Source organism: Gavia stellata, chromosome Z (assembly GCF_030936135.1).
Source record: "Gavia stellata isolate bGavSte3 chromosome Z, bGavSte3.hap2, whole genome shotgun sequence".
In the NCBI taxonomy this organism is placed as follows: domain Eukaryota; kingdom Metazoa; phylum Chordata; class Aves; order Gaviiformes; family Gaviidae; genus Gavia; species Gavia stellata.
Genome location: NC_082637.1, coordinates 33359760 through 33376117, shown reverse-complemented (window position 1 = coordinate 33376117; position 16358 = coordinate 33359760). Strand labels below are relative to the sequence as shown.

The window sequence follows — 16358 nt, the reverse complement described above, 5'->3', positions numbered from 1 at the left end:
TGAAATGTAGTCAGTAATAGGTGCTTAATTCATGTAAGAATCTAATCCTGGATGTATACTAACACAGACTACACTCGTCAATAAAGCATAAAGTTTCTTTTGCTAGACATGTTACTGGTGGAAATGCTGTGCTGAGGTGCCTCAGCTACAACTCAGACTGTTATGTCACCCAGCAAAATAACTGTGGAAATGCCATCCTATAAGCAGGGTTAATTTTGTGTGAAAAAATATGCTGTAATGCCAGTACAAAGGCTGAAAGTAGTTTTAGCATGCCATTTCTGGTTATTTCAGCTTATACACATTTGGAGTTGAGGACATACAGAATGAATGCCCCATGGGAAAAGATGTTGGTAAATTACAGAGAATCTAGAAGAGAACAATAACGATCAGAGGCTGGAGAAATGTTGTATGGGAGAGTCAGAAAGAATTGGATTTGTTTCATATATAAGAGAGTGAAGGAAAATATAATAGTCTTCCAGCATGTGAAAGGCTGTTAAAAATTTCATGGCAATCAACTGTTTTCCCTGCCTGTGGGGCTCTAGGAGGAAGAAACAAACTTTGCAGTAAAGGTGATTTATGTTAAACTGTTAAAGAACTTTCAAAATACAATGTCATGGATGGAACAGACTCCGTAAGATATTTTGTGCAGTCTCTTCCACTGTAAGCTTTCAAGAACTGTTTACACCAGTGACTTAACTGAAATGATATGGCAATAGCTGGTACTGCCACAAGTATTTTTCAAGGCAACTGTCCAGTTTTTTGTGTTATGATCTTGTGTCTATAACTGGAGTGGTTTCTCTTAGATTTTAGAGTAAACTGATAGTTTTCTCAAAAATACCAGTTCTCTAAGGCAAGTGTATAGCAAGTGGTTTAGTCAGAACTGTACTGTAACTCTGTAATTTTACTTTATTTGCTTAGTTCATTTGCTTTGTGCTTGAAGTAAGACATACATTACTACCTCATATAATTCTTCTCTTAATACAGACAGAGGGACTATGCCACATGTAAAGAATGGCTATTGACATTTTGAGTTAGAAGTTTTCCTTGCAAAATTAAAAATTCTGCACATTTGTTTTAAAAATGCAATGATATAGTTCATGTTTGGTTTAGCCCTGCAACCTTTTATTTCAGTGCCAGAATTTCTTTCAAGGAATTTCAGGCTTGAAAAGGTCAGTGAATGAATTTAGTATTGTTTAGGGAAAATAACCCCACATTTCCTTATTTAGCAGATTCCGGTGAAAGACTCAAGACCAGTTCTCTTTAATGATGAGAAATACATCTGGAAAGTTTAAGTTCTTCAGACAGCTGTCTCTGAAACAGAGTATTATGATTTACATTTACAAAGCCTTCCCTATTTCCTAAGGAAGTTAATGGATACAGCTAGCCACTGAAAGGCACGTATTGGTAATAGATGTTTTTACTAGGTGATCTTGCCGGTTAATGTCATAGCAACTGTATGAAATGAAGATGATATTAAGAATTTTATCCAGGTATTAAACTAGCAATAGAAAGCTGACCGTGACTTAAAGTTCCATTCAAAAATCTGAAAACCTCTTAAGGTCCCCAAAATGTTCTCAGATATACCATTTCTCATTTTCAAGCTGTTTCATCCATTCACTTCTGGCTTTCAGGTCAACCAAAAATGTAAGAAGAATACAATTTTGTTGCTCTGTTGTTTCAGTCTTTTGATTATTTTGTTTCACTGATTTCTGACATAATATTCATATCAGCTAAAAGAGATAGCTCTCCTGTATGGACAATAGAGAATCTTCGGTACAGCACTTCAATAGTAAGCTGTATTGTTCAGTATGTTCTTCATACTGTGGTGTAATATCTCATTCAGTGAAAGGATTATTCAGGCTGCACACAGTGATCAACCTTGAGTACAGGAAGAGGAGGAAGCAAAAAGTAGTCAGCCCATTCACTTTTTCCCTCAGTTCCATTCATATAAACCTTTTCAAGATAATTTTTTAAAATCTTGCTGTACTTAGCTGTTTGACAGACTCATCCTTCAAAATGAATTCACTAAGACCCTGACTTCTCTGCTGTTAGGAAGAGTTCAAAAAGGGCATGTCACATTGATGCCAGCAATATAGTTTTGAACTGTTCTTGGCTTGTATAGATGAAGATGAAAGATGAGATAGAGAACACATTTCAAATATGACCAAGATTCCTTTTAATTTCCATTTTCTTTTATTTTAATAACTGTACCACACTCTGTCTTAAGGATCAGAATGGAAACAGTTTAGGGGTTATCTTTTTAATTATCAATTATCTTTCAGTATTAACTGTTATCCTATTAATCATATCTCATAAATTTCAAAAAGTAAGGGTATAATGAGGGTTGATTTGCAGACTTAACGGAGGACTAAAGTTTCGTTACTCATTAGCCTAAAGTTCATTTATGTTGTCTCCAAATCCTGTTTGGAACTTCTTTTTCAAGGCTCCTGTAATTGAGACCTTAGACAGAATTATGTTGCACTGCAGAGGTGCTTATCTTCTACCTAATTTTTAAACTTCAAATACTTGGTTCAGATGAGCTTCCACAATCATAGAATCATAGAATCATTTATGTTGGAAAAGACCCTTAAGACCATCAAGTCCAACTGTTAAACTAACCCTGCCAAGTCCACCACTAAACCATGTCCCTAGAGCACCACATCTACATGTCTTTTAAATACCTCCAGGGATGGTGACTCAACCACTTCCCTGGGCAGCCTATTCCAATGCTTGATAACCCTTCCAGTGAAGAAATTTTTCCTAATATCCAATCTAAATCTCCCCTGGCACAACTTGAGGCTGTTTCTTCTTGACCTGTCACTTGTTACCTGGGCAAAGAGACTAACACACACCTCACTACAACCTCCTTTCAGGTAGTTGTAGAGTGCATTTTGTCCTTATAATCTCAGATGGCCTGTAACAGCTGGCTCATGTTAAGAATCACCTGAAGGGGCTTTTTAGCCTGAATAATGGAACTTTATACTGGAAAATTATTTCTCTACCCTTGAATGTCAGGAATCTTTGTGTTCATATGTTCATATGGAAATACATTTCCTTCAGCTCTGTTGATGCATGGCAGTGCCTTCTCTACTGTCTGTGACTTGTTGAAGTGTGAATATCCACAAATATTCTTAGGAACTCTGTAGCTACTGAAACCCCTCAAGTCTGAAATGGTCTCAAGCTTCTCATTTTTAATGGAAAAGAAAGCATTTACATTTTCTTACAGCTTTGCTTTCAGTGAATGCTCATACTTCCATGAAGAGCAAGGATTCACATGGTCTGAGTGGAAGAAATGTAGAGAAAGAAAACGTGCATATGTTTGAAGGAGCAGGTTAAGAGAATGTGCCTATCATTAGTTATGTCTTCTAGCTATGCCTACTACTATGATACTTAAAGAGTTCATAATATATTTAGTAGGCTTTTGAGAGCTGCTCTGATCTCAGCTGTAGTGGTTTTGGCAGTGTGCAACCTATGATCATGAGATAGTATAAAAGTAGTAGTAAAAGGTATGCTTGTCATTACTTGTAATTGAATTTCTCTTTAAAAAACACTCTTTGAAATCACCAGTGAATTCTTTCATGCTTGTGTGTCTGTTCTGTTCATCTTGACATCTTTAGTGACAGGCAAGAGAACATTAGAGAATTATTAGTGAAAGCTGTTTTCTGTAACCGGGTGCAGTTAGTGGCACAGAAAAGATCTCAGTGGGTGCAGGTGAATATAGTCTGCAGAGGAAAAGATCATCCCTTGTAACTGAGAGCTGGGTGGATAAGAGGAAGGTGAGGACTATGAAATTCACCAAAGGTATGTTACGAACTAACTCTGAAAATAAATAAATGCTGTAATTGTATTTCTGAAGGACGACACATGTTATCATCACCATACTTTACCACCTTAAAGCTGTCTGTTTTCCAAACAACATACGCAAATGAAGAAGAAATTGCCCTTATCACAGTGAAATTAAACACAGACCAAAGAGCTAAAGCAAAAAAAATCTGGCAAATAATTTCAAAACTGACTTGTTGACATTTAGTGTTAAATTTTGGATGACTCAAGGGGTTTGAGAATTTTTTTCTGGAAAAAAAAATTAATATGTAATAATAAAATGAAAAATAAACTTCAAGTACTGAAGGCTGGGATTTTAACATAGGATAAAACATTTAACAAGAACTCTTGTCTCAGAAAGTAGTTTCTTAAGAATTATATTATTTGATTCTCTGATGCTGGTGAAGTCCAATAGAAAACATTGTTCTGATCTCTCACAAAGATAAATTGGACTCTAAATTGTTAGGACTGTTGGGAATGTAAGCTTTATGATCACAGAGTGTAGGAGGCAGGTAAGGGCACATCTCTGAAGAAGACCTCTTCTGAGAAAAATCAAGAGGCAAAAGGAATAAAAGATGTAGTTCCATGAACTTACGCTTCATGTGCTCTTCCAGAAGGTCAAATCCGAAATCAGGATTTCTTTCTAAAAAATTGATACTTATTTTCATCAGTTTCCACTTTCAAACAATAGATATTGGTCTACCATATATATAATATGGTCTACAAATTTGAACAGTTAGTGTCTGCGTCCAGCAGCAGTCCTCTGCATCAGCTAGCTCTCACAGAAAGTATTTTAGAAAAATTATAAAATGATTGGTGTTTATGTTAGATAAACTAATAAATGAAAAAAAATCCTAAAATCTGCACCTAAAAGAGCAGGCACATTTATTTTCTCCCAGCTTAACTGAAAAGGAGCAATTTTCTACAGGCTTCTAAACCTGAGTATATGCTTAACATTAGATTACTATATAAAATAAAAACAAAACAGGTGTTTTCTGTTGTTTGCAAAGATGCTGGTAACCTACTATGTTCTGAATTTGCATTTAATTTTTGTATTGAACATCTATTTCTCTCTATTACATTTGGAAGTTGTTTTTATAAAGTCCTTCTAGTGAGAAAGCTGGTTAATTTTTCAGGCATGCTTTCTGGAAGCTGGCAGTGCTTCTACGAGCATACGATTTATATGTGGGAACTGCAGGGTAAAGAGGAGAACTGCATGTTTAAGCATGCAAAGGCATAGCCAGACATTGATTTCTTGTATTCAATGCATTGAAAGTACATAAACTATTCTACCATTTTTATTCATTTTTTAAAAAAATAATTCAGACCAAACAGGTTTAGTCAGAGGTTTATACTAAACCTGTAGTTACTAGGATTACAAACAACAGCTATTATGTATCAACATTTTCCACGAAAAAATGTATGTCATTCTATGGGAATTAGTAAATAATAAACCACAACTTGTTTGTCTAAAATATAGCTAACTAATATAGACACAAGTTACAGTCTGTCTATATGAAAGATAAAGTGAAACTAGATTTACTATAATTATATTGAAATAACTCAATTGAAAATATACCCTTCTGTCTGGTTTGCAGAAGACCATAGTGGCTTCTTTTAGTATTACGAATCTTAAAAATACATCATCGATATTCAGGAAGTACCTGCAATACTTACTCTTTCAGTATTTCAGTAAATCGCACAAGGAAGTAATTACTTAATTCCTTTTAATAAGAGGATTTTGTACACTGTTAATCCCATTTTTAAGACTGTAATATCAATAAACATTTTTAGTTACTTTGTTCCAGTTCCTGATCTATAAACTAAGTTGTCAATTCCTGTAAAACATTGTTGCAGGGTTTTTTGCCTCTAATGAATGTTCATCACCTACTTCAATGGTTAGAGTTTTTTCTCCTCTTTATCTAGATTACTTGTTCTCAGACTGTGATTTGTGAACCATTAGTGGTATGTGACCTGTGAGCCTCAAAATAAAATGATCTGCAAGCAAAAGCTATTTGGGACTGGGGAGTCTGAAAGCATACTAAGTCTAAGTACTGTGCCAAGTGAGAAACCTGGAGAACACATGAGTTTCAAAGATGCATTTCTTGATTTTCCATTTTGGAGGAATCATCAGTTTTCTCTTGGATTAGCATGATAATTCACATTTTAATCAGAAATGGTGTGCAATATTCTGCTTTTGTTGTTTCTTACAGTTTGTGTATTCTTACTGAATTTGATATGAGTGTAGCTTAGAGTGATCAATGAAGACATTTATTAAACAAATGCAATGTATTATTACTAGACTCAGAATACACTTCTTTACTGTACCATATGCAAGGCTAATTGATAAGAAGGTATTGTTATAAACAGAACGGAGCCTCACTGTCTCAGTTTCACCTATCAGTCACTGAAAGCAAAATATTTTCAATTATTTAACCCCCATACTACTTTGTACCATGTTTTCTGATTGTTTCAGGGGTTCAACATTTCTTGTTTCATAACAGCTTTCATCTTTAATACCATTTTTAACTGAAACAAATTATTGAGCCTCAGCAATGATGATAAGCATACGGTTCTCTTATGCATCATCTCATACAGAATTATTTCAACTCTTTAATATTCTAAACTACCGTGTTTTGAAATGGAGATTTCTCTGAATGAAATGTCCTGTGTCTTTTAAAATTTGATGGATGAACTCTCTCTATCAAACCATGTTTTTTAAATGCTTGTGAATACAATTTTGTTACATGCTTCCTAGTACTGATCTGAGAAGGAAATTGTATTTACTCACAGTGCACTTCATAGTTGTTGGTGCTCTTTTATTTATCCATGTACTAAAATTATTTCTCAAAAATTTCAGGTTTTTACTGAGATATTTCTATACAAACTAAATATTAACATTCAAGCAACAGTTTATATGTTTGGGGACAAATGTGAAATAGATGAAATATGGCAAATACTCAAAAAATTGTCTGTCTACCTTTACTGGATTAGTACTATTATTAAATTCTGTACTGTGAAAGGTGAATTTCAAAAAATATAGGTCACATTTTTAGCTACTATAAATCATTTTTTCTTTAGCATATCTATACCTATTAGTATTTCTTAATCATCTGCCCTACTGAATTTACAAATACCCATTATGGAAGAAGGTATTATAAGAGCTACTACCAGAAGAGCAATTCTTGTGGATGATGAAGTGAATTTCTTGAGCTGGATCCTTAGCAGTTCTTGAACATTCTAACTCCACATACTTTAAAAAACTACAGTGATACACACTCAGATATATAATAAATGTCAGTTTTAAATTTTTTAAATAATTACGTATTTTTCACTACAGGTGAAGTGTGATCAATACTGGCCAAGCAGAGGCACAGAAACTTATGGACTAATCCAAGTGACCCTTTTAGACACTGTTGAATTGGCAACATACTGTGTTCGTACATTTGCACTTTACAAGGTATATAAACTTATATATACTTACAGTATACTTTAAAATTTGAATGTAGGCAACTTTTATCCTTTCCTTTCCTTTCCTTTCCTTTCCTTTCCTTTCCTTTCCTTTCCTTTCCTTTCCTTTCCTTTCCTTTCCTTTCCTTTCCTTTCCTTTCCTTTCCTTTCCTTTCCTTTCCTTTCCTTTCCTTTCCTTTCCTTTCCTTTCCTTTCCTTTCCTTTCCTTTCCTTTCCTTCCCTTCCCTTCCCTTCCCTTCCCTTCCCTTCCCTTCCCTTCCCTTCCCTTCCCTTCCCTTCCCTTCCCTTCCCTTCCCTCCCCTCCCCTCCCCTCCCCTCCCCTCCCCTCCCCTCCCCTTCCCTCCCCTCCCCTTCCCTCCCCTTCCCATCACTCTCTCCCTCCTGCCACCCTGCCCTCCTCCTTTCTTTTGCTTCCTGTGTTCCCTACCTGTCTTTCTCCCTTATTTCCTCACTCCGTTTCTTCCGTTTCCCTCCTTCCTCTTTCCTCCTTTGTTTCCTTCCAGCAGCACTGTACAATGAGACTTCGTCTACAGAGTGTATTTTTCTTACAGCATGGAGTTATTTAAGTTAATACACAGCTTTCGCTATGAAAAACCATTTAACTGAATGAAATACTAGGTAAATCTCTGGCACTTACTGTGATGCATTACTGTGCAGTATAGTTAAAGCTCGTACATCATTTGAATCCTGCAATTTAGAATATAAGAAACATTTCCCTCCATAGCCTGAGTTCTGTTTCTCTCTGGCCCCAAATGTGATTTAAATACACTTCACTGGTATATATGCTTCTGTAGCTGTTTCATTGAAAAGTGCCAATATCGCATCAAGTGGCAGTTTTGACATGAAGTTTTTTAATTTCATAGAATGGCTCAAGTGAGAAAAGGGAAGTGAGGCAATTCCAGTTCACTGCCTGGCCTGACCATGGTGTCCCAGAACATCCAACACCGTTCTTAGCTTTCCTGCGACGAGTCAAGACCTGCAACCCACCTGATGCTGGACCTATGGTTGTACATTGCAGGTAAGACCAGAATTTCTTTCAAAGCATCTTATGTCAAGATTACTGCTTTCTGTTTTGTTGCTGATGAAAACATTATCTTCTTTCAAAGAGACTTCTGAGTCTGTCAAAGAAAAAGATGGTTGCATTGCAAACTGGGGACCTGAGTATGGCACTGGCAACTTGGATGGGCCAGAATTATTTTCTTTTGTCTGTGCAAGGGGAATTTATTTTAGAATATCTAAAGGTCTGCAGGGAGAATACAAATGTATCTATGGCATTCAGAAGGTGGCATGAAAAAGGAAGAGGATAGTGTTGATTTAAGAACCTGAATATTGAAGAAAATTTGTTTTAAGCAATGAAACAGCTTTTGAAATTATTACTTATATTGTGTGTGAAAGTAAAGAACATGAAAATTAAGAAAGATAAATGGCAACTTTTATTGAAAATAGGTAGAAACCTTAATCTGTATTCAAGGTTAAACCCTCAACTTAAGACTGTGAGGAGCTGGAACTGCAAAGCCTGTACCTGGGGAACAGGCTGAGCTCAGTTCCAGGGAAATGAGTGCTCCATGCTGTTTGCAAGGTAGCAAACCTCTGTAGACATTATAAGGTATGAATTAATAAACTCTCGAGGGAAAAACATCAGGTCCTCCTGAAGTTCTGGGAATAAGGAAAATTAAAAGGAAGAGATGGGGTTTCTTTGGAAACCTTTGACAAGAGCAGATCTTTTAGAAAGCCTTACAATCACACTGGTAAGAACATCATCAGAACATACGTGCCAATTCTGACAGAAGTTAGCTGTAACATGGGCCTCCCTCATTCCAGGGCTATGTTGTTATAGCTTACATAGCTTACTGTGCTGCCCCTTTCAAAGCTACTTCCTAAGATCACTGATTTTTGTGAACTTCATTTTGGGATACCTTCAGATAGTAAGGCTGAGAGCTACTACTTCCTGTTCACTGAAGTTACAAATGCTTAGTATATTTGAAAACCAGTCTTGCTTTTGTCACCCAAAAACTGAGGAACAGGAATTACAAGGATTACAGCATACCACCCCCACTAGTTCTGGCTTCTTACATATTGGTAAGCCAGCCATGGAAGCTGGTTATTTGAACGTTTTTAAAGTGATTAAAAGGGGCTCTTATAAATGAGACAGGAAAATAAAGTCAAAAGGAAAACAAAATAAGCAGGACTTCAGTGTAGACTGTTTAGAAAAGATCAGAGAACATGGAAGACACATCGGGCTTAGGAATGTGGGATAAATAAAAATAATAATACAAATCTATTTATACAGTTTGCTGAGTAGTTCCTGAATGGAGCCAAATCTTTTTGTACCTGTGTTTACAGGACCTTAAAACATTTTGATTATTGCCTAGAGTTATAGATTGCCTCGGCTGTAATTTCGTCAGCTTGATCCATATAGAGCATACCTCCAAAGGTGCTGAGCAGTGAAGATCTTATGCTCTAAATCAAAACCAAAATTAATAGAAGAAATAAATCCTCTCACTGTGGGAAGACTGTTAAGTTAGTATAATTACCTAAATTCTCTTAATGCAAAAATAGACAAATTGAAATAGTTGTTAAGAGTCATACAGCAAGTCATTGGAAAAGATGAAACAAAATACAAAGCTTATTATCACTCAGTGTTATTGATGAACTGCAAGGTCACTATTTTCTCTTTGTTGTTTGTTATACATGCAAATTTCAGTGAAAGTGGTGGTCAGGTTAGGTAGTATGATTTGATGCCTTTTGAGGGACATTTTTCCCAATTTCCTATTATTTGTCAATACTCTACAATATGCATATCCTGGTAGTAAATTTGTTAAAGGTCTTTGCCTTATAGCTTATTGAGACATTAAGATCTTAGGCATTTCATACAACCTATTCTCTACAAAGCAGACTTCCACATATTCTATTATTTTAGCAAGCCTTTTAAATCCCACTCCCAACAATTTGTCTATGAGCAGAAGAACTAATGAAACCAGATTTCCTGCAAATTTACAAATTTACATCTCTGTATTTAATAATTCTATGTGGCTGGGCATGTACCAATGAGTGTTGTGGACAGTTCAAAGTTTATGAATGTACTCATTAACTCATCAATATTAATGTGCTGACTCTCATCGCTGATTGACCAACAAGAATAAATTATTAAAGTCTTTCTTACAGTAGTAGTGATAATGTGGGTGTCTCTTTTCAGGCATGTTGTAGCAACTTTATATTTTGAGATTTCTATTGCCTTATCATTTTGAATTTGACATTATTAAATTGGTAAAAAAAAATCAGAAGATGAACAATGACAGCACATCAGCACAGATTTTTTAAGCTAAAAGATAAGTCTTTTATTCAGCAACATGAAAAACTTTCACATTTAGTTTGAAATTAAAGTACTGGATGTGCCTAAACATTTCATTTCAAGCTCAGAAAAATTTTCATTTTCTGTTGAAACAGAAAAAGTAAGCAAGTTTTGCATGTTACCTACTATTTCTTAGACTCTGCTTTCAGATTTTTCTTTCCTCTCTTCTCTGTTGCTCACTTTGTAAATGACTCCATTCCACCCTTTCCTTTGCTTCTCATCCTCAGTCATCCTCAGAGTCTAGTTGGAGGTCTGTAACAAGTGGTGTTCCCCAGGGGTCAGTACTGGGTCCAGTCCTGTTCAATATATTCATCAATGACCTGGATGAAAGGATAGAGTGTGCCCTCAGCAAGTTTGCTGGTGACACAAAACTGGGAGGAGTGGCAGACACAGCAGAAGGCTGCGCTGCCATTCAGTGTGACCTGGACAGGCTGGAGAGTTGGGCAAAGAGGAACCTTTTGAAATTCAACAAAGGCAAGTGTAGGGTACGGCACCTGAGGCGGAATAACCCCATGCATCAGTACAGGTTAGGGGCTGACCTGCTGGAGAGCAGCTCTGTGGAACGGGACCTGGGAGTCCTGGTGGACAACAGGGTGACCATGAGCCAGCAATGTGCCCTTGTGGCCAAGAAGGCCAATGGCGTCCTGGGGTGAATCAAGAAGAGTGTGGCTAGCAGGTCGAGGGAGGTTATCTTCCCCCTCTACTCTGCCCTGGTGAGGCTGCATCTGGAGTGCTGTGTCCAGTTCGGGGCTCCCCAGTTCAAGAAGGACAGGGAGCTGCTGGAGAGGGTACAGCAAAGGGCTACAAAGATGATTAGGGGACTGGAACATCTTTCTTATGAGGAAAGGCTGAGGGACCTGGGTCTTTTTAGTCTGGAGAAGAGAAGACTGAGGGGGGATCTTATTAATGCTTATATATATTTAAGGGGTGGTGCCAAGAGGATGGGGCCAGTCTTTTTTCAGTGGTGCCCAGTGACAGGACAAGAGGTAATGGGCACAAACTTGGTCATAGGAAGTTCCGTCTAAACATGAGGAGGAACCTCTTTCTTTTGGGGGTGGTAGAGCACTGGAACAAGCTTCCCGGAGAGGTTGTGGAGTCTCCTTCTCTGGAGATACCCAAAACTCACCTGGACACATTTCTGTGCAACCTGCTGTAGGTGAACCTGCTGTGGCTGGGGGGGTTGGACTAGGTGATCTCCAGAGGTCCCTTCCAATCCCTATCATTCTGTGATTCCGTGATTTCACTTTTTTCCAATTTTTTTCTCTCCAATGTCTGGACTGCTCTTTATTACATGGACTCCTCTAATTATAGTCTATTTCTGTCCTTCAATTCCACTGTTTCCTCAAACTCATTTCACTGGTTTTTACCATATTGCTGAACCATTTCAATATGAAATATTTTCCTGCATGTCTTAGTATTTTCTCTGAGGAAAGATCGTCATTCTAATGGTAGCATTCTCCTGCCAGTTTTTGTCATGCATCACCTTTCACTGCCTTCTAGTAGTCACTCTTTTCCACTGAGATATTTTATCTGTTCTTGACAAACTTCTTGCTTTTCATGTCTTCCTTTGCTGCCCCCTAGTCTGCCTTTGCAGCCTTTTAAAAAAGTCCTCTTTTCTTTGTTCTGTGTCTTATCTGTCACTGTCTCCCATTTTGTGTTCAGAACTCCCTAAGTCCCTTTTCATGAAAGCTCATGTACTACCATAATTCAGATATTAAAAGTATTTCAAGCTTTCTCCGGTAGAGCAAAACAATATAAAACAAGACCGTATCTTATATCCTTTGCTTGTGGTAGGTAGTGCTTTTCCAAGATATCCACTGAAGGAATAATCTGAGTTTACTCCCCAGCGGGAGCATGGGATTTGTAGTGGGGAATGCAAGGCATCTTTGACAGCACTGATACCTTCTTTTATGTTTCTTCCAGTACCTAACAAACTGTCAGAGCTCTGGAAATTATAATAATAACATGTTATAGAAGTATAAATACAAGGGGGTTTACCTTTCAAAATAAGCTTGGTAAAAAGAACCAGTATGTTTGAAAAAGCTGTGGAAGCATTTTTCTGCAAAGCTTTTAACTCATAAAAAACTGAAAATAAAAGCTAGCAGGCAACTAAGTAAGTACAGGGAGAAGCTATTTGTCTGTAATACTTCTGTGAATTTAGCTCAGAGTTTCTTACTACTCAAAAGCTGAGCTCCTTTTGATTCAGGTCAACACCTAGTAAAAGCAACAGGAGCCTGCTTGTGTGAGGAATAAATAAAAGAGCCATCTATCTGCATTGTGATCCTTGGAGACTAACCCTCTATTTATTCTGTATTTATACATTGGCACTGTAAGTGAAAGGTTTAGCCCAAGCTTTTTCTTACTGCATTCTGAACATCTGCCTTAATATTGACAAACAGCTGTCCTTAAGTCCACTTCATGTTAAGACATTAAGAGGTTTTCCCAGTTCGCTTGGTGTTTTTGGGATATGGCTATATATCCTATAGAGAATCCTATAGAGAAAGGTAGCTGGAGATCAGGTTCACAAGTGTGGCCCCAGACCAATTCGTATCAAAGTCTCAGTAGCAGATAAGCTAGTTTAATATCCTATTCCTAGGAAATGGTTGTTGAGTGTATGAAGAATTTATTTAATAACTTACAGTGTGCTTAGTGGGAAAAATTCTGAGGTGAAAACAACTGACAACTGAAGAACCCACCCTGTAAACATTTAAAAGCATGCTATTCACATAACAGTGACCAGAAAAAAAAAGCATAGTCTTAACTGGTGAAATTAACTGTGAATATAATATAAGTATTAGCATTCAAAATTAGCAAACTTTATAAGACATGTTCTGATAAATGCTTGTCAAACAAATGCAAGTGGAAGTCTTCATGACAAATTTGTGTGATGAAAGCAAAGAAAAATACAGAATTATATGATCAGAATTTATGATAAGATTAGTAATTATTTGTTACTAATGTCCATGAAACAGACATCTTTGCATGTCATTTACACATCTGCTTTGATAATTAAGTTTGGTTGCCTGTGCAGTATTGAATTTGAATGTGATACAGAAGTCAGAAACATGTTGAGAAATGTCATATGTAAATTCTACCAGTCAAAGCTCTTACTTGTGCAGAAAAGTTGGCAGATTTTTAAGCTGAAAAGGTAATTAAAATGTAATTAAAGCTGTGTTATCTTTAAGGAGAAAACATAGATCGTTGCTGAAAGGATTATGAAGTACCAGAGGTAACATCAAGGCCTAATCTAAATGCAGAATTTTTTGTTTATGTAATCAGATATTCTGGTAGGACTACCTATATGAAAATGGTGTAGTAGTAATAATATAAATGCATAATGCCATTGACTTTTTCCAGGAAAAAATCTGTACTTTTCTGTCTACATCCACCAGGAAAGATAGTTTAGCAAAGCCCAAATAAAAGTAAAGTTATTTTAGAAATATAATATAAACTGCCTTGTTCTGTGATCCTTGCTTGAGTTACCTTCTCCCAAAGACAGCAATATCATCATTTTCAGTGTGAGATTTGGTAGAGGAAAGCAGCTAAATCAGAGTTAAAGCTGGATGAAAAAAAAATAACAACACACAATAAATTTAGCAATTCCATCCTATTTGTAGATCCTTTTCATAATGTGTGTTCAAATCTTGACTTGGTTATTTAGAATAACTTGTCTGAAGATTTTTCTATGGTGGTTGAAATACTTGATACATGTAAATGCTTTTTCATTTACACTTTTATTTTAAGACTGTATCCTTTCAGTCCCTTTGCACAGAAGTTGAGTAATGCCACAATCCAACTAGTGTCTCTGCATGACTTGTCCTAATTTGCAGAGCTGATCTAGAAAAAAGGGTTTCTTTAATGAAAAAATGCAGGCTTAAACCCTAGGATTCTGCATTGGTGAGGCTGTAATGTGTGGTCTAATGATAGTGGGGAAAGCACACGTTTTTGTTTGAAGTTGGATTAGTGCAGGCAAACAGGTACTAATCAGATCACAATAAAATAGCACCAGAGGGTGTTTGAAGCTTTATGCCACTATGTTTTCAAAACATCACAGAAACTTTAGTAGTTGCTTCAGTAACACTACATAAAAGCTTAACGTGTAAGCGCAATCCCATATGTTTGAATCTCTCTTTTTAATACCAGCACCAAGGGGCATATCTTCAAGATACCTTGTGAAGTTTTGGCAGGTACTGTTAATGCTGCTATTGCAAACAGAAAAACTTGGATGTTTGGAAGAATGTGACTGTTTTAAATAAATCTGTCTCTGAGTATACTAACAAAACCAGTTAGCACAGTAAAAACAAGTTGATTTTCAAAAAATAACAGAATGCAGTGTGATCTTGTATTTCTTAAAGTAGAATACTTACCTAATTTTTGTTCAATGTTTCAGAATAATAAATAAATAAATAAATAAGTAAATATCTAAGGCAATGATTTTGCTGTGGATTGTTTTACTTCACCTCTGTATCTTTTGAACCTCCCTACCGCTTTTGCCACATGCCTCACAAGTGCTTATTTTCTAATCCTGGCAGTGAGTAGGTTGCAGATGACTGCGTATCCTCTTTCACGGTGGGGGAAAAAAATCCCCCTGGTAAATATTCAGAAATCTCTCAATGGAGATTTAAAAAATACTAAAAGCTTCCTTATCCCTTCCCTCTCCTTACCCTGAGAACAACTCAGGATCTTTCCTAACTTTCCTGGACAACTGAAAGCTCTGGAGAGAAAAAGATAGTAAAGGCATTTTAGTGTGACAAGTATTTTAATATCACAAATACTCTAAACTTTCTCTGCTTTACTTATATGTCTTTATCTACCATCTATTGGGTTGCTACTGTGCTATTAGACTGTGCTGGGTATAATCCATATATGAAAACACTGTAACACTATTTCCTCTCCAGCTGTTAGCTGTAGGTCACCATGTATCTCATTAAGACAACTTCTTTCTCAAAGTCTTCATTCACAAATAAAAAGCAAAGGGAGAGCGATAAGGCTGTTGTTAGATTCTTTTCTTAAAACAACGCATAGCTGGTGACCCTGCTTAGGTTGTTTAGTTCCTCTTAATATAAAAATAATACAGCAATGAGTAAAGGTCCCTGTTTTGACTTGTATTCCATTTGTATTGATAGTCTCAGTAATTCTGACCATGCAGTCAGAGTAACTGACTGGAGTCATTTCATTTCTACACATACCTTTCTTCTTGGGAGCTATTTCATTTCTACCTGTACCTTATACAAAATATACCAAGGCTTGCAGAGTTTGATACCATGGGAGCTTGATCTCTGTTTAGGGAACTGGAGCTGGATTCTCTTCATTTAGAAATTTTTGGATGGTTGTTCTGTCTTCATTTAGTTGTTGGAATTGTAGAATCTGCTGGAAAATGAGAAAGAATCTAGAAGAAAGGTTGATAAATGCTAGCTGGCAGAAACAAAGACTGATGTCCCACCAGCACACTGATTGAGGGGTCATCGGTATAGCCACACACTACCTGATAATCACTTGTGTAATGAGTGGCCTCACAGAGGGACAGGAGTTGGGACTTGCCTTCATATTCTCATAAAAACTTTCAAGGTTGTAAAAAATTAGATTCCAAAAGCTTCACAGTTGAAGACCCTGGCTGTTTTATGCTGAACATACAAGAGTTTGCACCTAATTACTGTGCTACGCTCGTGCAATTATACAGACAAAAAGCAGAGTCTCCATCTGTATGCTGTTT

At 36.7% G+C, this 16358-nt stretch overlaps 1 protein-coding gene across 3 annotated transcripts in view; it reads left to right on the top strand.

The window, feature by feature from the left end:
* The window catches only part of PTPRD (protein tyrosine phosphatase receptor type D), a 284032-nt gene that overhangs the window by 241180 nt on the left and 26494 nt on the right, over positions 1-16358 (top strand). For all 3 annotated transcript variants that reach the window (XM_059833662.1, XM_059833663.1, XM_059833664.1), the window contains 2 exons: positions 7163-7282; positions 8157-8311. In XM_059833662.1, coding sequence (XP_059689645.1) covers positions 7163-7282; positions 8157-8311 — 275 coding nt within the window. The remainder of the gene's footprint in view (positions 1-7162; positions 7283-8156; positions 8312-16358) is intronic.